The 23,609-nt window shown below is 39.7% G+C and overlaps 1 protein-coding gene across 2 annotated transcripts; it reads left to right on the top strand.

Annotated features, from left to right (window-relative positions):
- The first annotated feature begins 6 nt into the window (after positions 1-6).
- Positions 7-19,225, top strand: wts (warts). 2 transcript variants are annotated; one of them, XM_064693306.1, is made up of 9 exons: positions 7-136; positions 6,542-7,560; positions 12,884-14,383; positions 15,188-16,091; positions 16,163-16,283; positions 17,020-17,135; positions 17,194-17,272; positions 17,343-17,538; positions 17,593-19,225. In XM_064693306.1, the coding sequence occupies exons 2-9, from the start codon at positions 7,438-7,440 to the stop codon at positions 17,992-17,994; spliced, it is 3,441 nt and encodes a 1,146-aa protein (XP_064549376.1). In that variant the 5' UTR covers positions 7-136; positions 6,542-7,437; the 3' UTR covers positions 17,995-19,225. The 2 variants fall into 2 exon arrangements, with proteins under 2 accessions (XP_064549376.1, XP_064549375.1); XM_064693305.1 differs by having other exon boundaries at positions 70-260.
- The last annotated feature ends 4,384 nt before the right edge of the window (positions 19,226-23,609 follow it).

The raw sequence follows: 23,609 nt of genomic DNA, 5'->3' as shown, positions 1-23,609 counted from the left end.
TAACCACCACATTCTGTGCACAGTCTATCGCTCAACCACCACAATCTATCGTCCATCTATTATTATTAATTAAAACAACGCAGCGCGTGGAGGTGGAGGAAAATTTGTGAAAAGTGCAAAAACGCAGCGCGTGAAGGTAAATTTCAAGAAGAACGCAACGATATGATGTGAAAATAGTGCGCGAGACGTGTGCTTTTCGATCGAAAATTCAGTACTTCTCAGTTCGTGCGTGCGTGTGTGTGTATATGTGTCTCGTGTATGTATGTATTTCCAATTGTGCTGGTTGGCTCTGTTTCTCTTTCTAAAAAAAAAATATATATATATATATGTGCATATATATATATTCAAGAAAATCTACAAAGAAAACGCAAGTGTGTGAGTGCATTTTGTAGCTTTGTGGAAAATCCAAAATAAAATGCCAAATGCATGCAACGGTTCATCTATTTACATATTTTTCTTCTCACTACGCGCAGTTCGTGAGTGCGCGTGTGTGTGTGTGTGCGAGTGTAGTTGTGTGTATGTGGTTGTGTGCGTGTGTTGCTTTTCCTAACTCTATGGCCCTCCCCTCCCCTACGCGTTTCGATGTCGTTGCTCGCAACATCTGCGCGCTCGTTACTTTACTACAAATCGGATTAAATTCTTCAGCTGCAACTGCTCCGCTCTAGCTGCACGCCCTTCCTCCATCCCTTTTTCATTCTGTTGCATTTGTTTTGTGTGTGCGTGCGTGTGTGTGTGTGTTTGCATGTGTGCATAATTATGCGTCTCTCCCCGTTGTCCTTTACTCACTCTCAAATGCCATCTGCGGCTAATTGCCGTAATAATTCAGGTGTCAAAACTCATCATTTGGTAGGCGTAAAACAAGTGCAACAACTAGCAATAGCCGCAGCAGTAGCAACAGTTAGAAAATGAAAAATCAAACGCAAACAATTGGTTGCAAGAGAAAGAACAATAATCATAGCAAAAACAAAAGCTTCTTATCATGGCAGCTGCCTTGAATATTTGGGATACTCCCTTCAAGTGTTATGTACCTAAAATGTTATCGATATCAGGAGCAGATGTTACTTATTCCTTACAACATTTTATCGATAACAGATTGAACCTGAAATATGTATAAAATGGTATTTTATCTTTTATATGTTAACATATTTTATACACGTATTCAAAGTATTATCGAAAACAGCTACAGCTAGAACGAATAATAATATTTTGATAGACAATTTGAGTCAATTTAGCTAAGCTCTGGTATATAAAAACTGTTTTGATACTTCTGGTAGCTTAAAAGAACCCATATAGACAATTGCCTTTACTACAATGGGAAATAAGGAGCTATTAAACAACTGTTCATTCGCTATGTTGGGTTTCTTTATAAACAGTGACAACAAGCTGGCAAAACAATCAGTTTGTTGTCATCCAATATATACCTGAGTGTATCATTTAGTAGCGCATTTATACGGCAGGTGAATCTGTTTATACAGGGAACCTGAAATGTGATCTAAGTAAAGTAAAGAAAAACAATTTGAATACAAAAATGTCAACAGAAATTGTTGCACTCTTATCTTTTAGAGCAAATAAAAATTATCAAAAGTAGGGAGTAATCGTTGCACATAACGTTTAAAATAAATAACGTGACCATTCGCAAAGGTGTAGGATTTGGTTTAAATTGGTAAATTTATATTTCTCAAATGTACTTTCATAACAGAAAATTGTTGTTAATTTGACTATTTCTATTGAGCGATTTAAAAAACTATAAAAATAGAATTTCAATCAATAAATTGATATATTAAAGGTGTCTAATTTTTTGCACAGTTCCAATTTTCGTCCCACTGTAAATGCCTGAACAATTCATATTTATTGGAGATTCATTTCAAGTGCTAACGTATGTGATTATGCGTGGCAAAATAAATTGTGCGACTTTAGGGAATACCCCTATGGTTGTGAACATAAAGAGAGAAAAAACAGCGTATTTGCAATGTAAATGTAAATATGAGAGATGCAAAATGTGGCACAAGTAACTGCAAGACAACAGCAACAACAAGAACAACAACAACAAGAAGAAGAAGAAGAGTAACAACTGCGGGTGCGCTTGTAATTAGAGGCATCAGCGACGACGCAGCTGCTGCGCTGCCTCTGCCGCTGCTGCTGTTGCTGTTGCTGAGAAATTCGCCTCAATGTCAGTGCGACAATAATTTCTCAAGCAGCTTATTTATGTTTGGGCTCTGTTAACAATGTGACATACATAAGCGTATGTATTTGCATGTGTGCATTTGAATTTGTGTGTACATCACACAAATGTTAATGTTGCAATTGTATGTTGTTGTTTTTTACGTGATTTATTTTTATTTAATTTTTTCGGCTTGACGTGCAAAAAGTTGCGCCAAACGACGACGGCGGCGTCAACGTCAGCGACGCTGAAAATTGTTGAGATTCCATTCACATTCCAGCATGCAATTCGTAGTGGATTAGTGTGTGTGTGAATGTGTGTATGTGTGTGTGTTGCTGTTGTTGCTGCTGCTGCTTTTGTGGGCTGCTCCGCCTGCAGGCAGCGACTAAACAGGTGAGGCGTTGTCTATGTGATCGTGTGCATTCCAAAAACACACGCACACACACTTACACAAAGTCCAGGCATGAGCAGGGCAATAAATACAGTGATCTGTTGTTGTTGTTTCTGCTGCTGCTTTTTAAAAGTAAATGAACGATAAAAAGTGACCAGGCCTGGCCAGGCCAAGTCAAGCCGGGGCCAGTCTGCTGCTGCTGCGGCTGCGGCTAGTTTGTGTCGTGTTGGGGTGAAGGGGGCATCGCGCGGCGCTGGGTGGGCGTTTGGCCATTGATGGCAGGCAGCGCATAGAGAGTTAGAGAGGGGGCCCCCCCTAGAAGCACGCCACTGTTTGCGTCGTCGTCGTCGCTGGCTGCTGCAAGTTGCAATCGGCGAGCGACAACGTCGACGACGACGACGACGACGAAAATGCAATTTAGCTCGTTTTTCTTGCTTCTTGCTTCAATTTTTTTTCTTCTTTTCTTCTCTTTTTCCACACATTTTGAAACATGCCTGCTGCAACTGCACACGTACATATGTATGTTTGTGTGCTAGTATGTGTGTGTATGTGTATGTGGTCATGAAAAAAGGGAAAACGAAACGAAAACACGGAGCGCGCGTAGAGTGGAGCAGCAGCGGCAGCAGCAGCAGCCGCCTTGTGGGGATAAGTCGCCGAGGAATGCGCATTTTTGCAATAATAATCAGCAACTAATACTATTTTTATCTTCTGCCCAGTGAGGCGGACGAGCGAGCGAGATCACCTCTGCATGTGTGTTTGTGTGTGTGAGAGAGTGTGGTGGTTCCCTACAGCTTGCTCTCACACTCGAACTCTCTGCGCTAGTCTCTTTGGCCTGCGAGTGGCATTTCTGTTATGTATTTTATTTGCTTTTGCACTTGCCTTGCATTTTGATGGCCAATTTCTTATGCTTTTTACAAGCGCACGCGACTCCCCCACACACCCATCCATACATACACACACATGCACACACGCGGACAGTCGCACAGTCTCACGCATTTTACGATGATTTTTAGTGTCGTTTGAGCAATAGAGAAACTAACTAAAAATAGGCTCTTACAAGCGCCATTAACATACAACTTAACAGAGGCCATGTAATCAACAGCAGCGCTGTAAACATTTGTGACAAACTACCTGACAGAGCTATCTTCTGCTCTCTTTTCACAACGAACTGTCCGTGCTTCAGGCATTTCTCTGATGTGATTTTTGTATTACCTATGATTGTCTAAAGCTCATAATAGCTCATAAAAATGTCGAAAATGCGGTATATTGTCTTTCAAGTCAAGCAAGCAAAAATTTGGCCGCAATTAAACAATTAAAAATTCCAATAGCGTCGCATTCAACGAGCCGCTTAATAACGCATCAAAAATCCCTCTCTCTCTCTCACTCACAGACACACACACATATGAGCACAATTGTTTATGCGTGTGTGTGTGTGTGTCTGTATTCTGCCTTGGCTTATTTGTATTGTTAATTAGTTATTGGGTATATTTATATCTTTTTTTTTGCTGCGGAATGTATGGAATGTAAAAATTTCCCAAATTGGCAAAAACTGTTGGGTGTGCAACAATTGCGCTGGCGGGAGGGAGGGGGCGTGTGTCTCGCTCTGGGGGCCAACTCTGTTGACATTTGGATTTGGCGCGTGTTTGTTTATTATCCCAAGCACCTTCAGTCTCGCTTATCTAAGTATGTATGTACATATACTCGTCTACATCCGAAGTCTCTAAATTCAGCATTCCACAGCACTATAGCAAAATGCGTAGCGTCAACAAAACAAGGCGCAAAAGTTAACTTTTGTCAACAAAATAATTAAACTCTTTTGTCAGTGCAAAATATGTACACAAGCTAAATTTACGAACAGACATTTACGATGATATATATATGTACATATATACATACATACATATGTACGTATTGTTCGGCGAACTCAGTTTTACATTCCAGCAGCTTAGCGTAGCCCAAAATAGCAACAAATTCGTGTTTACGAAGCTCCTCTATCGGTATTATAAATTAATCTGATTTACAATAAAATCATTATCATTTTTCTTAGTCGCAGATGATTAAAAAAAAAAAGCTTTAAGGGGAAACGATAATTTACAATCTTTTAACGTTTCTAATCAAAAGAAAATGACCATTACCCATACATAACGTACAAGCTAGGATCCAATTAGTATTAGGTATCTTGGAGAATTTGGTTTAAAAAAGGAAATAAAGGCGAAGAATTGCACAGCTGAGTGCTGTTATTAGAGTTCTATGCTAAAATAACAGCTTTGACATTAACTTTAAAGTTACTTCAAAAATAATAAAAGTCCCTATAATTTCCCATAGTTATTTATATGCGCCAACCACAATTCTCTTAAAGTATTTCATTTCCATGATCCATAAGGAGATCAGTAACGGTTCAAGGAATCTAGCTTGAAAGGGGAAATTATGTTCATTTAGAAGTTAAAATTAAATTTAAACATTTAGTTTTAACAGTTATATGTTGCATTAAAGTTTTATTTAAATATTAAAAAATAATCAAAGTTCCATCAGTCTGTATAATATTCCACTTAAAGTTTTCACTTTCCATGAACACCGATGCTTTTAAAGAGATAAAATGATACATATAAAAGTAAATAAGCTGCATGTTCATCACCATTCCAAGGCCAAAGCAATAAATGTAAACAGCTGTAAACTATTCACGTTAACATAGTAAGAGTAAATGTGTAGCGCACCGTTATATTGCGCTCTTGTCCTTACAAGAGAGCTCTTATTAAATGTTGCTTTATGAAGCTCAAGCTGCTTATTTGAGTCGTTTTGTACGGATCTATGTACTTGATAGAATGTACCTATATTAATATACACTGTTAATATTTGGCATACATAAAAACAGAGTTCCAATTGCTTTTCGGTTTATTCATTTGCACTTGGCACAGTTTGGTGAAATATTTTCGGCTATTTCGTTTGTTTGTTTACATATTTGTACAGCTGTGTGTATGTGTGTGAGTGTGTGTGTGTACCTGTAGATGGCTCGATTTCATAGTCAGGTGCGCACGCCAATACCTCCCTTGCCCTTAGCCTTTCCCCAAGCCCATCACTAATTCGTCAATTTGGTAATGTGTGAATTTAATGGTTCGTCATAAAAATGAGTTTGAGGGAATTTATACGCTTCCCGGAATATGGTTATGACATAATGCGCTACTCAATGCATAAATTATGATCATGCGCCGCCAGACTTTCCAAATTTCCAGTTGAGAGTCACCTTTGCAAAGCGTGCAAATCATTCCAATATGACGACTGCTGCCAATTCGGTTGTGTTTCATACAAAAAAACTCAAAAAAAAAAACTGTAACAGAATTTTTAACAACAGCATTGTGGCTGGCAGCGTGTCTCTCTTCTGACTCACGTCTTCGGCATGTAAATGAGTGCTGCGTGAGTGTGTGTGTGTGTGTATATGTGTGCATGAGTGATGGAGCTGCTTAGTTGCCTTTAAAACGCGTCGCATCTGCATAGCGTGTGACAATTTTTGGAATACCCTGCATCGAAAATATTGTCATCAAGGGTATGATCACTTTTGGAAACTTCATGTAACCGATTAAAGAAAACAGCAAATGCATGGAATTTAATATGTCGTCTTTTAATATTTACTCATGTATCTTAAAATACAGTTAAAACTATTTTGAGTGGAAGCTTAGCTAACATAGCCAACATTTTGACTTTTTCGAGCTCAGGGACTATAAAAAGTAGAGTCGTGAAATTTGGTATGTAGACTGTTATTAATCAAACGTGCACGTATATATAGAGTGCGCCATAAATGAGGGATAAAACTTGAAAGGATTACAAAATCATCGAAAACTAAATATGTTAAAATGAAATGTATGCTTATAATAGATTTATGTGTTTACTGAATGATTTAGTATAGGGTATCTACCTCGCTCGAAACACCAGCGCAAGGGTTCTTCTCCACAGTTTAAGTTATTTTATATCGTCTGTTTTCTGTCTATTTTCAGCAAGTTGGCGACATCGATCGTGTATATTATTAATTAAAATTCAACGTCAGCTAATATACATACATACATACGTATATTTCGTATTCAAATATTCAAATTCATTCATTGAGTGACTTCCAGTGCCCGCCTAAAATATTAATTGTATTGCGATGATGATGATGATGATGAGTGCCAGAATTTGTGATAAAATATAAAATGAAATGAATAAAAAGGGCAGCAGCAGAAAATGTGATACAACATGAAGACTTAACAACATACACAGATATCTGTGAATATATTTACATGCAAAATGAATTTGTGCAACAAGCAAAAAAAAAATGTTTTTATTATAATGCAAATGAAGTGCCTTAGTGAAGAATTTAGCGAGTGGTAAATAAAATAAAAGAAAAAGCCAAACGCGAAACGAGCGCAAAACAAAAACAACAAGCAAAAAAACAACGACAATAAAACTTTATAAAGCTAAATAGACGCATACTTACCTTAAGCCAAGACTAGTAAGTAGTTCATTATAAAAAAAAAGTCAACACACGTTTCAAATACAAAAGCAAAAAAGTGCCTGAAATTAAAGCAAAAGCAAACTACAAACCACAACAACAACAAAAGCAAAAACAGCAGCTACAAGAAGCAGAAGAAGAAGAAAAAGCTTCTCTCTCACACACACACACGCACACAGAAATAAACATAAAGTATTTATTTAAATTAAATCGCTGCTGCTGCTGTTTAGTGAGCGCATCTGCGTCTTGCTAAGTGCGTGTGTGCGTGTGTGTGTGAGAGTGTGAGTGTGAGTGGAGTGGGGTGGAGTGCTCGTGTGTTTGTTCGTGTCGTGCGCGTGTGTGAGTGTGCAGCATTTTGTGATATGAGTGCTAAATATCACAAAGAGAAGAAGCAGCAGCATAATGCATCCAGCGGGCGAAAAAAGGGGCGGTCGCCCCAATGATAAATACACAGCGGAAGCGCTCGAGAGCATTAAACAGGATCTAACTCGATTCGAAGTACAAAATAATCATAGAAATAATCAGGTAAGCGAAATAAATAGCAGAAGAAAATCTGAGTTAATAATATGTATTAATATGAAATATGTATTTCATTAAGCTAAAACTTAAAAAGAAATATTGTATTAAGATATAAATAAAGTAAGTTTTAGGTATTTAAGGTTATATAAGAACATATACTCTAGTCGGTGAAAAAAAAATAACTTGAAAACAGGGAAATAACAATTTGTCGACAGTTAAAATCAGTTTTTACACCGAAGCATAATATCAAAATAAGCTTATAGTTAGCTAAAAATACAAATCCAGGCCTGCAGAGATTGTCGAAAGCAAAAATGGCTATAATAAAGATTAAAACGTAATGAAGAGAAACAATTAAGTTTGACGATTGATAAGAAGCACACTAATCAGATATTGTAAGACCCAATACAAAAGGTACCAGGGGAACTTCTTCAAATGTTAACACACTTGAGAATTTCCTTGACCATGAGCGCTGATTAGCTGGCATTTAAGAATAAAATTCCCTTGTGATTCATACAGAAAACCATAAAACCCTGAGAAAACTGTAAATATTTCAAAAAATTCTAGTTTTCTATCAACTTAACGCAGCTAACTATGCAATATTATAGAAAACACAAAAAAGAAAAAATGGAGAACGAACGGGAATGTGTGAAGTAGAAAGAACAAGAGCATAACACTTACTCACTTCATGTGCCTCTCTCTCTTTCTTTTTCAATTTATCAGTTTGTTTTAGTGCGTTACAAACGATGCGGCAACATTTTTCATGCGTAGAAAACAACAACAACAACAAGAAGAACAGAAAAGAAACCCAAAACACGGCAACTAATAAAAAATTAACAACTAGATAAAACGCATGTCGGGCGACAAGCAATGAAAAAGAATAACAACAATAAAACAAAATACAACAACTTAGCTGTGGCTGCTGCGTGGGCGCATTGTGGAAACATGCTCAGCTGATGGCACGAGCCGACATCGCCGCGTGTTGTTCACCTGTGCCAGAGGGGTAAAATACAGTAATAATACATCAATGTTGGCCAAGACATTTCTCACAGCTGCTGCTGCTGCTGCGTGTGGGCGACTTTTTGGCCGCAACAGGAGTTAGCAATTAGGCTGACCAAAAGAAAATGTTAGTCACAGCTCAGGGGCAAAGCAAATAGAAATGGTGTGGGTGTGCGTATCTGCGTATGTGTGTGTGTTTGTTTGTGCTAAAAATAGATGCAGAGAGCTTGAAATGAAATTAATGAACTGCCAACAAAATGCAATTGACCTTCTGCTATTACACACACAGACACGCACACAACTGTTATATGACAGCTGAGTGGGCGAATTGTGCTGCCAGACAAAATGTCCAGTACTCTGTATCTCTCTCTCTCTCTCTCTCTCTCTCTCTGTCTCTCCCACTCTCGCCTGGCATGCGTGAGTGCGAAATGCGTGCGTGCCGCAAGCTTTGTGTATGTGTGCATGCGATCGCCCTGGATATTAAGCATTGACGTCACAGCTGTCAAAAGCTTCAAAAGCATTGCTGATGAAGTGCGCACAAAACGAAATGGTGCAAAAAGAGTTCAGTAAAGGAGAGAAAAAGAGAGCTACGGAACGCTTGCATTTCTCACTTATGAAAATCTTTTCAAACAATTTGCAACACTACTTGGCAAATAATCATTTATAAACTGTTTGCTCTCTGGTTTATCGATTGTTTTGCCCAGCTAAAAGTGCAGCCTCACGTTGGGGCAGCGGCGGCAGCAACTGGACACAAGTCATAAAAATGGTTAAATATGATCTGACGGGTCATTAATTTAAAATTTTACGATTCTACTGCCAGCTACTGTTTGTGCGATTGTAAATTATGATCGAGCGCTCGATCCATACGATTAGCCAGGCATTCCTGTGGCTCAGCCGCGCCACCAAACCCGAGCTAAGAACTGTAGAGGCAGGAGTTGCCGGTTTTTCGGGCCATAAAAAAAACTGTTGCTGACGGCGGGATGCGGCAAATTGTTATGACCAGCCACATTGACAGTTGGAATTTTATGCTGCAGGCGGCGTTTTTTACATTGAGTTTTGCATCTCTCATTATTAGCCAACTTTCGCCCGGCCACGTGGCCTTTGGCTAATTAGTCATGCTGCGCACTAAATACCAGGCCATAATCTGCTCATATATGGCGAATTGTTGTACCGCCCCCGCCCCAGGCCATATGTGGGCTGTCCAAAACGATAAATAAATACAATTTATTCATGGACCGCTCAACACTTTCGGCGGCCATGTTCACGCCCACGCTTCGCTGCTTCTTTTGGAGGCGACTTTTTGCAGCAGCGCCGCCAGCTACCATAAAACGATCGTGCCGCATTTGACAATGCTATAAATAACAGAGCATAGCAGAGACACGAACCGGCCGGCAAGCACGAGTTCGGACCAAATTGAGTCAAAAATATAAATAAATAAATATTTGAAAAGCTTACGTAGAACTAATTAAAATAACAAAACGGTTGAAATAAATTTTACAGCAGACGCCAACGCCAAATGCCGACGACAGTGGGCTAAATGGCAATATAAAAATTAAAATATAAATACGAGCGACAAAATGATAAAATATGCATAAATAAATTAGTCAACACGCAAAGGCAATCAAACAATGCACAGCTGCCCCCCCCCCCCCCCCCCCCGCCTTGCCCCCATGCTAACTCTTCGATGTCCATGCTCTGGGATTACCAATTCACACACTCATACACACACACACACACACATTACTTTAGTACTACTTACATATGTATGTATGTAATCCGGCTTTTGAGCTCTAATTGGTTGTCATAAACCCAAAAGCTATTTATAAATCATATACAGCTGAAGATAAAAGTATGCGCACAGTTGGATAACAAATGTCATTCATGTTTAAACTGAATCAAGATAATAGGGATTTTAGATATTATATCTGGTATATCTTCATTTTATTAACTGTAGTTATTCAAATATTAGGGGCATTCCGTTTGAATTTCCGAAATTAATGAACATTTACCCAAAACACCAAATCGTTTCGATTATATATGTGTACATATACCGATGTTAATTCTTATAGACAGAAAATATCTTTCTAATTGCCGCAGTATTTAAAAATTCATCAGAATTCCCCAATTGGGAGCGTTGCCCAGATTTATTTTGTGCGATTAAAAAAAATATTCCCTTGTGTGCGATTTTTCTTTTTATTTTTCGCGATTTCTTTGCGACGCGTCGCGATTTTCCTTGGAATTTTCACCTAAATAAATAAGTATACAAATACATATATAATTTTCAGCTGAAGCCAGAAATTAACATGGCCGTCTCTAATAATAACAAAAGACAACAAAACAAAAATAACGTTTTGCATTCCCAAAAAAAAAATAACATACATATGTATATATGTATGTTATGGGCAAATATTTACATACAATAGCACTGGGATATATGGCATGTATAGATGTAGATTCGCCAGTTGCCAAGAATTTTGATGTATCTTTTGGCCAAATTATGTTTATGTATGTGTATGGGCCAAGAAAAGCACAAAATATTCCACATTATTTTCGCTTTATATTACTATCGCTTGAAGAAATAGAAATATCTATATATCTATATCTATATCTATATCTATATCTATATACACATATTGTCAGGTTCAAATTTATTTCGGTCAAGGCGATAAATGTCCGAAATGTTCGCCCTTGTATCTAGGTTTACGTATTGCCCATTGGCAATTGCATTGCCTGGGCGTTTAAATGGATTAGCGAAAGTGTTTACCACCTTCCCGCAAATCCAATTTATTTTAATTTGAAATATTTGTCGTGACACGGGCTCTAACGGTTCAGCTGATTTAGTGCGCCCATTGGCTTTTCGGCTAATTAGCCATCAATTGGTTTGCTTGTAAGACGGATCGGATCAGGCGGACGACAAACGCGTCGAACAGTCTGTTGGGGGTCTCTTTTGTTGGGTTTCGCGTCCTTGGTTTTAATTAGTCTGGCCGCACATCAAACGGTCGCCCACTTGAGGGCTAATACGGCGGGTAGCAGATAAAATACGTATACAGATATGTATATCCACTAGTGATGCGTAGTAAATGTTGTCTAAAAATAACAACTGTATTTATATACATTCATATACAATTTGTCTTGTGTTAATTTCACTTAAACATCTTGCCACAAATTCAAATTTATATTATTCTTAGCAGCTGTTCTAGTCTTTCTGTTTGTATATGTACATTGACATTAACAGCGTTCGCTCTTAACATTTGATCTGACACTCAATTTCGTGATCGTGCGTGACTGTGCACATATATTATGTCACGTTGCCATCACGATATTTATGGCCATCCCTCACGCAAAGTCAAAATGCGAGGATCAGACACAAAAGAAACAAGATGATGTAGTAGCATCAAAAGAATGCGTAAAACGGGTAGCAGCAGCAAAGTGCACACACACACACACACACCCATACACAACACACATACACTCTAACTGAAGGCTGCCCTGTTGTCTGTTTGCTGCAATCTGTCAGCCGGCGATCGCTTTGCTGCCATTGTTGTTGTTCATCGCTTCACGCGCTCTCTCTTGTGCGCCTGTTTCGTTTGCTCTCTGATTCTGTGCGTGTGTGTGTGTGCGTTTGTGTGCTCCTGACTTTTAGGAATTTCTGAACGATGGCAAGAATTTGATTTCATTGCTTTGGCCACCACATTTCTTGTGCCTTTTGTTTTAGGCGCTGTTCGCATTTTTGTTTTTATTTTGTATGCGCGCCTTTTGTTTAGTTTTCAAACTGCTACCAAACACACACACATACACACACGTATACTCATATTATACATGTATGCAGACACAAAGTTTCTCACAGCGCAGGAATGTTGCTCGGCCAGTGGCGTAGTTAGTGGGGGTTGGGAAACATACATACATATATACTAAAGAGTAATATTTGGCTCTCAACGAAATATGAAACACTTGAATTTTATGAAAATGCCCAATATATAGATAACCCGCTATATTTCGATTTAAAAAAATATAATAAATGCTAAAAATCATTTAAGAATATTTGGGATATTTCCATAGAAATTTGTATAGTTTAATGTGAATATTACTAAATTGATATATTGAACAAACTTAATCTATCTAGCTATCTAGGATTACATAAGATTTATCGATAACTTTGCTGGTTGATATTATCGATTTTACTTAGCTTATAAAATGCAAAATAAATATGAAAAATCGTTAAAAGAATATTCCGTCTATATGGTGTTTGTATCGATAGTTTAAATATTTACTAATATCGATATACATGGCAGCTTTACTTATCGATTTTGTTTTCTATTCGATTAATATACAGAATTACACACCTCTGCGATATACCGCCGCCAATGGCCGCAACGATGCACCCGATTACCACCACGCAAAGCTGCCATTGGAGCCACCATCGGCATCGGCGTCTCCCTCGCCGGATGTCGTCGTGCCGCCATCGCCGGCCGCTGTCGCCGTTGCTCTGCCCACGGCCAACGGCCACGTGCCAAAGATGATCAACGCTCTGATAGCGCCCAAGCTGATACGCAAGCCCAGCATTGAGCGCGAGACACCGACGCATTATCTGCGCTGCAGTCCGGCGCTGGACTCTGGCGCCGGCAGCTCCCGTTCGGACAGCCCGCACTCGCACACCCACCAGCAGCTCAGCGGCCGGGCCAGCACCGGCCAGTACTCGCCCTCGCCGAGCAGCTTCAGTGATGCGGCGCCGCCAGCGCCACCGCCGCGCAATCCCACCGGGGTGGGCAGCTCAGCGACACCGCCCCCACCGCCACCCACCAATCAGATGTTCAAGCGGCGTTCGCCCGCACTGAATCGCCCGGCTGCGATCACGCCCAGCTGCCCGACGACGCGTGGCACCTCTCCAGTCATACCGCAAAACGGCAGCGGGATCAAGGCGCAGCAGCAGCTGACGCAGCAGATGAAGGCGCTCAACATGTATCCGGGCGCGGGCAGCGGTGCCGCCGTCGAGCCACCCCCGCCATATCTCATCAATACGGTGGTGGTGAACGCCGCACCGCCGCCGCCCAGCTACACGGCCTCCATGCAGTCGCGCCAGTCGCCGACGCAGTCGCAGCAATCCGATTACCGCAAATCGCCCAGCAGCGGCATCTATTCGGCCACCTCGGCGGGCTCGCCCAGTCCGATAACCGTGAGCAATGCCAGCGGCATACTGCCCGCCTCCGCGGGCGTCGCCCGGCCGCAGCCACGCGCCTACCAGGCGCGCACCCAGCAGCCCATCATCATGCAGAGCGTCAAATCCACGCAGGTGCAGAAGCCGGTGCTCCAGACGGCTGTAGCGCCCCAGTCGCCGGTCAGCGCCTCCGCAAGCAATTCGCCCGTGCATGTGCTCGCCGCACCGCCCTCCTATCCGCAAAAGTCGCCAGCGGTGGTGCAGCAGCAACAGCAAGCGGCAGCGGCCGCACAGCAACACTCGCCACTCCTGGGGCCCACCCCGGTGGTGGTAGCCGGCGCAGTGAAGCCGCCCACGCCCACAACCCCACCGCTAATGGCCAGCGCGCTGAATGGCGCCGTGGTGGGCAAAGCGGTCTGCATGGAGCCGCCCTCCTATGCCAAGAGCATGCAGGCCAAGGCGGCCACAACGCCGCAGCCACAACAGCAGCAGCAGCAGCAGCCGCAGCAGCCGCAGCAGCTGCAACAGCAACAACAACAGCAGCAGCAGCAGCAACAACAGCAGCAACAGTTGCAGACACTGCGTGCGTTGCAGGCACAGCAGCAACAGTTGCAGGCGCAACAGCAGCAACAGCAACAGTTGCAGGCACAACAGCAACAGCAGCAGCAGCAACAAAAGGTACGTCTAATTACAGTGAAAGCTCGCTTAAGTGAACAGTTGCGTTGCCAGTTCTTGCCTGCCTAGGTAGATGTTGATGATTGACTTATTGACTTATGATGATCCATGCACAGTTCAAAACGTGAAAGTTAGCTAGCTGCAACTGCAGTTACCTTATTATGAGACGAGCTTTCCACCCGGAAGCGTGAAAAATTGATGGAAAACGGTTTAAGTAAATTTGATTGTTTGCCAACCGATTGACTTGAAGCACATGTTCAAATATCTCCATTAAACAACATTTAAGACTTGCTTTACGAACACCAACCACATTATTGGGTGGAAATGAGGATTCAATAAAGTACGGGTGAATTTAAATTTCCAATATGAATGGATGTTGAAAGTGCGGTCTGACTTTTTAGATATCTCCATCAAATGACATTTGAGACTTGCCCTACCAACACAGATAAATCCACTGCGTTGGGTGGAAATGGGGATGCTAGATGTTACGGGTAAATTGAAATTTCCACCTTTTTAAAGGGATTTCGAGTGAGGTATTTAATTTGAAGTAAATTGAATATTGGATGAATCAAGCCGGGCAATTATTGCTTTTAATAAATAGTAATGGTCACTTTAGAACTTGTCTAATTTAATTTATAAATAAACAATCTATTTTCGACTGTTTCAAGATTTTCTATTGCCCATTTTTACAAAAATTTTTGCCAAGCTGTAAATTGTGACCTGGTCAGAGCTGTTCTGCGAGTTAAGCGAGTTTTCACAAAAAATTGCCAACCCCAACTCATGTTCAATTCTTTCCTTTTTTAAAAGCCGCTGCCCGTCAGCAGCAACGGCAATGCGAATCGTCAGTTGCCGCCGCCGCCGCCGTATCAAAGCGCACGCGTCACCACGCCCGAGCTGGGCGGCAGCAACAACAACAACAACAACAGTGTCAGCCAGGCGCCTGAGCTGAAGCCAGCGGGCAACAGCAACAACAACAACATACAAATCAGCAACAGCAACTTGGCCACAACGCCACCCATTCCGCCAGCCAAGTACAGTGGCAGTGGAGGGGGCGGTGGGGCAGGAGGCAACGGCAACAGCTCGAGTGGCAGCAATGGCTCCACGACGACAGCAACGGCTGCTGCCGCTGCTGCTGCTGCCGCAGCCGCCGCCGCCTGCAAGAAGATCAAGCACGCCTCGCCCATACCCGAACGGAAGAAGATCTCCAAAGAGAAGGAGGAGGAGCGCAAAGAGTTCCGGATACGCCAGTATTCGCCGCAGGCATTCAAATTCTTTATGGAGCAGCATATCGAGAATGTGATCAAATCCTATCGCCAGCGCACATTCCGCAAGAATCAGCTGGAAAAGGAAATGCTCAAGGTGGGCCTCTCCGATGAGACACAAATCGAGATGCGCAAAATGCTCAGCCAGAAGGAGAGCAACTACATCCGCCTCAAGCGGGCCAAAATGGACAAGAGCATGTTCGTCAAGATCAAGATAATTGGCGTTGGCGCCTTTGGTGAGGTGACGCTGGTCCGCAAAATCGACACCTCCGATCATTTGTATGCAATGAAAACGCTGCGCAAAGCGGATGTCCTCAAGCGGAACCAGGTGGCTCATGTGAAAGCCGAACGTGATATTCTGGCCGAGGCCGACAACAATTGGGTTGTCAAGCTCTACTATAGTTTTCAGGATAAGGATAATTTATATTTCGTTATGGACTACATACCCGGTAAGCTCCTTGGCATGCCATTCCATTAAATGGGAATCCATTTATAATAATCTGATTATACTCTTTGCCAGGCGGCGATCTGATGTCGCTACTGATCAAGCTGGGCATCTTTGAGGAACCGTTGGCACGTTTCTACATAGCCGAGGTCACCTGCGCCGTGGACAGTGTGCATAAAATGGGCTTCATTCACAGGTAATTTAAGTACTCAATAAGCTACTGAAATACAAGTGAGAAAGATCTTGTATCTATAGAAGATCTAACAAAAGCGATTATTCCTATGGGAACCATACGATATAATAGTCCAATTTGAATATGGTTTTGGTCAAATAGGAGCATAGTTTAGTTTTGGTTCTTGATCTAAGTAACGATTTAACCAAATAAATTGTACTCCTTAATTATGTTTTTAAGAAAGGTTTGGTATTCAAAGCAACAAATTAATAGCAGTGAAATAACAGCAGCAGAGCATTAACAGCAGCAGATAATTAACAGTAGCAGATAATTAACAGCAGTAGATAATAAACAGCAGCGGAGGAATAACAGCAACAGAGGATTAATAGCAGCAGATAATGAACAGAAACAGAGGAATAACAGCTGCAAATGAAAAAGAGCAGCACGTGAATAACAGCAGTAAAAGATTATCAGCAGCAGCATTAGATAATTTACAGCAGTATAGCAGAAGAGGTACAGAATTCTTGGGAAAAAGTAACAGCAAGAGATCAGCAGAGAATAAAGAGGAAAGAAGAAAGCCGTATTGACTAAAATTGAGGAAAAGCCGTTGCATAAACCAATTGTTATTTTCGGCATTAGTCCTCTTAACTTTCCTAAAACTTATAATAAATAAATAGCAAACACTCACTTGTATAATCGTGATTCCTTCTTGTTGCTTTAAAAGTAATACAAATTTGATAATTAATTGTCGTGTTTGCAGGGACATCAAGCCTGACAACATACTCATCGACCGGGACGGGCACATAAAACTCACCGATTTTGGTTTATGCACTGGGTTTAGATGGACGCACAACTCCAAATACTACCAGGAGAATGGTATGTGGCCTTCGTTTGTATGAAAGTGTCGCAGATGCTTACTTGGCTCTATTTTTAGGCAATCATTCGCGACAGGACTCCATGGAGCCTTGGGAGGACTTTTCGGAGAACGGTACCAAGCCCACCGTGCTGGAGAGGTGGGTGCATCTACATCAGCTGCTTGAAAACTATTTGCTATATAAATCTTCCTTTGACTCCTTTGAACAGGCGACGGATGCGCGATCATCAAAGAGTCCTGGCGCACTCCCTAGTCGGCACACCCAACTATATAGCGCCTGAGGTGCTGGAACGCAGCGGCTACACTCAGCTGTGCGATTACTGGAGCGTGGGCGTCATACTCTACGAGATGCTGGTGGGTCAGCCACCGTTTCTGGCCAACAGCCCCATGGAGACGCAGCAAAAGGTGCGTGTTATCATATACCCTTCGCGATCATAGTTCACAATCGATTAATTGCAGGTCATAAACTGGGAGAAGACGTTGCACATACCGCCACAGGCGCAACTATCACGCGACGCCACGGATCTGATACGGCGACTGTGCGCCTCCGCGGACAAGCGGCTGGGCAAGAGTGTGGATGAGGTCAAGGCACACGAGTTCTTCAAGGGCATCGATTTCGCGGATATGCGTAAGCAGAAGGCACCGTATATACCGGAAATAAAGCATCCCACAGACACGTCCAATTTTGATCCCGTCGATCCCGACAAGCTGCGCTCGAACGATTCCAATTTGAGTAGTGGCGACGATATCGATCTGAATGATAGGCAATTCCATGGATTTTTCGAATTTACCTTTAGACGATTTTTCGATGACCGACAGCAGTCGGACATGACGGATGACCAGGCGCCGGTCTTTGTCTGAGATGCCGTCAATCAATCAATCAAACATTTTCATTGTTAGTCAAATAGTCACAAAACACGTATGAAGAGACCGCGCACACACACATACACACACACACACACACACATACCCACCCAAACACACCTTAACAGCCGTTAAAAGTGTGCTAACAGCGTATTAACAGCAGCGCTGTTAAGTCTAAACAATTTCTTATAACAAAATGTTCATTTAGTGTTTTAGTTGAATTTGTTGCCAAAAAAAGAAGAAAAAAAATGTTGAGGCACTGAGCAAATAATGTTTTAAATTTCTGGCATTTTGTATGTTTTTTTTTTTAATGTTAGAACATCAGCGAGACGAACTATATGCAGATATAGCATACATATTTATAACAAATGATATACGGTTGATTAGAAAAGGGACTACACATACATACAAACATATATATATATATATATATATATATATGCTTGAATGCAGGAACTGAATAAATTTAAATGAAATGAGTCATAACTTTTGATTTTTTGTAAACTAAAGATCTTGTACACTACAACACGTACTCGTACGTATATATACACACACATATACATATACAAATACATATATAAATATATATATATACATATAATACAAATAGTTATGTACGATATTTATGATGATTAACGTTGAGTATCAATGAAATGAATATTAATATATACTATGAATACATGTTAAATTTATATAGACTTGGACAACCAATTGAACCAATTTCCTGGTGCTCAAAAGCTATACATACTTACACACACACACACACACACACACACCCATATAAATATGTATATGACATATGCCTTGAGGAAAAAAAAACTATACTAGAAAGAACTCATAGGAGAAGCGAATTTAACTAAGCCTGGACCAATTTACAGCGTTCAGTCAATGGCAACTATTTCAGCAGGCTGGATAGTTGGGGCCATTGACGGAAACCTTGAAACTTTAGCTTGACAACAAATTATTTTGTGCTAGGATCCATCGAGAACCGATCCAGAGCACAGCATCGCAACAAGTTAGCGATATAAGCGGGTCTTATAAGCCTAATCTATACAACTCTACTCTTAAATATTATGCCCGCGGGCGCGCTCTAAACTCAACTATCTATCACTTTGTATCACTGCTCATTCTACAATCTTTGAATGCATTAAGCGCCCCCCAAACCCCTCCCAAAAAAAAAAAAAAATATATAAAATAAAAGAACAAACTATAATGTATCTATCGTGTAGACTCTATGCATATTCTATACATAAATTTATATATATATATATATTTAAATATTATTAATACTAGCTGCATATATAGCAATGTTAGACGAACTTGTTGAATGCCAAATGAAATTGTTTTTTTTTTATAATATTCAACAGAACTTCTATTAGAATTGAAAAAAGAAACAACAACAAAAATCGATATCTATATACGGATTAAATATAACTTGTAAAAGAAAATTAATTGATAGTTTTATATATGCAATACATTTTTAGCGCTAAGATGTTTTTTAGTTTATAATTCGCTAACAATAATTTAGTGTAATTTTCATGTCTAAGCAAAGGTACATAAAACATTTTTTGTTTGTTGTAAGCTCGTTGGTAAAATGCGATTTGTTCACCTTTTTTTTTCTTATTGGCCCGAGTTTGTTTTTACTGAAAGGAAAGAAGAAGAATATAACACTACGCGTGCCTTGGCCAATCGATTTACAATAACAAATTAATAAATGGAAAGCAAAATATGTAAAAAAAAAATCAGTTTCTGTTGCGTTTTTCTTATAACTGGGATTGGGTAGCACCTAAGGAGTTCCCTCATATGTTTTGCAACAATCTGGACCTGATTAAGGATATCATATGTACCAACGATTGTGATTATTAATGAATTCATTTGTCAAAAAGCCAGCAAATTAATATTGAAAAAGTGTGAGTTAGGTCCAAATGCTAAATGGTGTTTCCCGAGAATCTGGACTGACCTCCGATGAACCAACTACCTGTTAAGGATCTTAAATGATTTTTGCTGTGGCTTTAAAGTCGAGCAGTTAACCAAATTGAAATTGTTGTTGCAATGATTAAAACGAGGCGAATAGTTTAAATTTTAATAATCTGTTTTTTTTTTTTATTTTCACATTGTAAATTTAATAATTATAATAATTTTGTAAATGTATCAAGACAAAAATGTTTTATCCTTTTGGCTTATTTTGATTAAAATACATTTATGCATAATATTTGAAATATAAGTTATTTAAACTGTTTTTTTTTATTTCACGTGTACTTGTATAGCAATTAACATTTGATGCCAGTGTCTCAACGCATAACTAAACATAAATGTTTGTAAAAACATAAAACATAAAACAAATAATACAAGCACATACTTTGTAGCGAAACCTACGTCAGATGCGATCCCAAGTATCATCATGGTATATGGTCAATTTTCTCACGCTTATTTACATGAAAACTGTGGCGAACAACTTTAACAGAGGCTGCGGTGGACAATAAAATGATTGGGAACTTAAGAGTATGCACTTCATGCACCTTAATTAGGCTTAATTTAAATAACTAACAAGTGTGTGTGTTCTTTCAGTGTGTATGTGTGTGTGTGTAGGTGTGTGTATCTCATATAAGGCCCTAGAGTGCAAATATTATCGCCGGCATCTCCATCACAATTCAAATATTTGCGCTTAATTATAATTAATTCGCTTCTTTCTTGTAAGTTAACATTTATAAAGACATTGCGTCTGTACGTTTAACTAGTCTAATTTATATATTTATTAATTATATAATTTATGCTAAACGAGTGCTGTATGTTTTGTTATTTTTATTTAGTTGAAAGAATTACAGTTTTGCGCGTTTTTGTTTTTGTTTTTTGTGTATTTGGATTCTCTAGCTTTTTTTCTTGCGAAATAATTTACAAAAAATATATATATATATATTTATATATATATAAAGTTGGGTTTGTTTTTTTAAAAAATTACAATTATAAAAATTAATTAAGTAATAAATGCATATTTTTGTTGTTTTTTTTTTGTTGTTTTGGAAAAGCAAAAGAAAATTGATGTTAACTGTAGATGTATGAGAAATTGTTTGTTAATTATAGTTTAGACATAGCACAATAATAACCATTAATAAATTAATTTTCGTTGTTCTGGAAACCTTTTTCGCGTTTTATCATCAATTTAGACCTGTTTTTTTTTTTAGTTTTTCGTATTTTATTGCTGTTGTTTGATTTATTTATTTAATTTTTGGCTATGCGATTAAATTATTTGAATTGAATTAATTTGGAGCAAAAATTTGAAAGCATTCTAATTATTTAGAAATTTATTGTCCTTGTAAACATTTCAATAGTTAATGTTAATAGTTTTTTTTCTTTTAATTTTTTTTTTGTTTTTCTGAGGAGAAGGATTTTCTTTACATCAATACGTACATTGAAATTTGCTAATAGTTTTCTTTAGAGACTTTTCCAAAAGTTTTTGTTTTTGTTTTTTTGTTAACTTACTAAATTTAAATGTTTGTTTTTGGTTTTTGTAAACGTTTTTAGCTTATATATATAATGTTTTTTTTTGTTAGTGATTAATTAATTGTTAAATAATGTTTAATAAGGCCAAATTAAGTTTTTGTTTTGCGCTTTAGCTTTAGGTTTTTGTGTGTAGTTTGTGTATATATTAAATATTTGTATTAAATGTTAATTTTTATGAATTTGTGCTCGAATTACGCAACCTAGCATAGCACTTACATAAGCATATTACATTTACAAAACATCGAGTGTTTCTTTATCGCTCAAGTAGCCGAAGGTTCTTCATTTAAATGCATGTGGCATGGGGCGGGGCACCTTCTTCAAGCGCAACTCTAGCTAAATGGAATGATCGTATAGGTGTCTCCTTTAGATATACTTCTCTTTCGATTATCGTTTAGTTATTATGTTACATAAATATTTCAACTTTCATACAAAATAAACAAATACAAATTGCTGTGTATTTTATAATAAAACATTTTCTTTTAAGTATGAACTTGAAACGCGCAGCAAGCGGTGGGTTTTCATTAACATAACTTACATATGTGTATGTGTGTATGGGGTGTGTGTGTGTGTGCGTGTGTGTGGCATAATTTATTAAGTTTTGTGTTTTTTTTTTTAACTCTGGCTTTAATACAGTTGGCTGATGTTTAATACTTTTGCGAGAGAGCATCTAGCTCGGCGTTGTTTTTTGTTTTTAAATTTTCTTTAAATACAATATTGTCAAGTTAACGTTTGCTGTTTGTTGTTGTGGTCCAAAAATGTAGTGTATTTACACAGCCTGCTAGCAGACAGTTCGACTACATTTTAAAGCTAATGATTAAACCAAATAAGTTATACATTTATCCCGATAATAAAGCATAGTTGTTAATATTTAATAAAATGATAATTGTGGCACGTGTCTGTTCCAATCGATAAAGAAATAAGCTTTTGAGTATTTCGCAGCACTTGGTACTGGGTTTTTCTTTTCGCTTCTAAAAACTAAACGTAAATAGTTCGAATGTATAAAAATATATAAATATATATATATTTATATATACGGTATTCATATATGAAACAAAAACTGATTTCAACTTAAGCGTAAATCATTTAAAATACTAAAAACATTATGCAAAAGGATAAACTAAAAATAATAAATTCGCTCAAACGAAAGGTTTTCTTTTCTTTTCATTTTTTTTTTGTTTGTTTTGGTTTTTCTTACTTGCGTTTTTCGTTTTACTTTGTGGCAACAAAAAATGACACGGGCAAAATATGGCTATAAAAAATATTTCATCTGCGCTCTACTGAGTTGACTGCCAGTTGCATCTGGAGTATATAACCATTATTATAATTATTATTAAAATTATTATGTTCCTTTCTATATTCGTTTTTCTTTGTGTGTTGTTGTCTTGTGTGTGTTTTGTGTTCCTGCACAATTTGAGATTTTTGCGTCTGTTTTAAGTACAACATTTAAGTGCACTGTTAGTTCACTGTTAGACTTATGTTAGTTGGCTCGCATGCGGCTGCTGTTAATGTTGCTGCTGCTGCTGCTGCTATTTGCGCTCAGTTCAGCAACATTTTCGCATTGAAGAAACTGAACGCATGCCCGCCGTGGGACGGTGCGCCCGTGGGCGTCGTTAGTGGCGCCGCGAAGCGCTCATTGGGCAGCGGGTGCGGTGGTGCCATTAACGCTGCATGGTGCAGCGGACTGGCAAAGAAGGAGGGCGGCGGCTGTGGTGGCGGCGCTTGGCCGTACACAGCAGTTGCTGTCGGCCCGGACAGCAGCGGTGGTGGCGGTGCTGTTGGTGGAGCTGCTTGCGACGGCACTGCGCTGCGCTGCTGCATATTGTTGCCGGGCGGTGGCGGCAACATGACGCCAGCGCCAGGCACGGACGGTGGCCAGCCAAGTGGCTGGCAGGGCAGACGATGCTGCAGTCGCTGCTGCTGCTGGTGATGTTGTTGTTGCTGCTGCTGCTGATGCTGTTGGAATGCCGCCATGGCGGCCAGCTGATGCGGATAGTTGCTGTTGTGATGGTGCTGCAGGTGGTTATTGTTGTTGCTCATCCTGGCCGAGTGGGCGGCGGGGCCGCGACGCGCACGCGCTGTCCCCGTGGCAGCGGCATTGGCGGCTGTGACGC

Source organism: Drosophila montana, unplaced genomic scaffold (assembly GCF_035044405.1).
Source record: "Drosophila montana isolate Dmon_TW-CO22-7 unplaced genomic scaffold, ASM3504440v1 contig_3733_1, whole genome shotgun sequence".
In the NCBI taxonomy this organism is placed as follows: Eukaryota; Metazoa; Arthropoda; class Insecta; order Diptera; family Drosophilidae; genus Drosophila; species Drosophila montana.
This window is presented reverse-complemented; position numbering and strand designations above follow the sequence as displayed.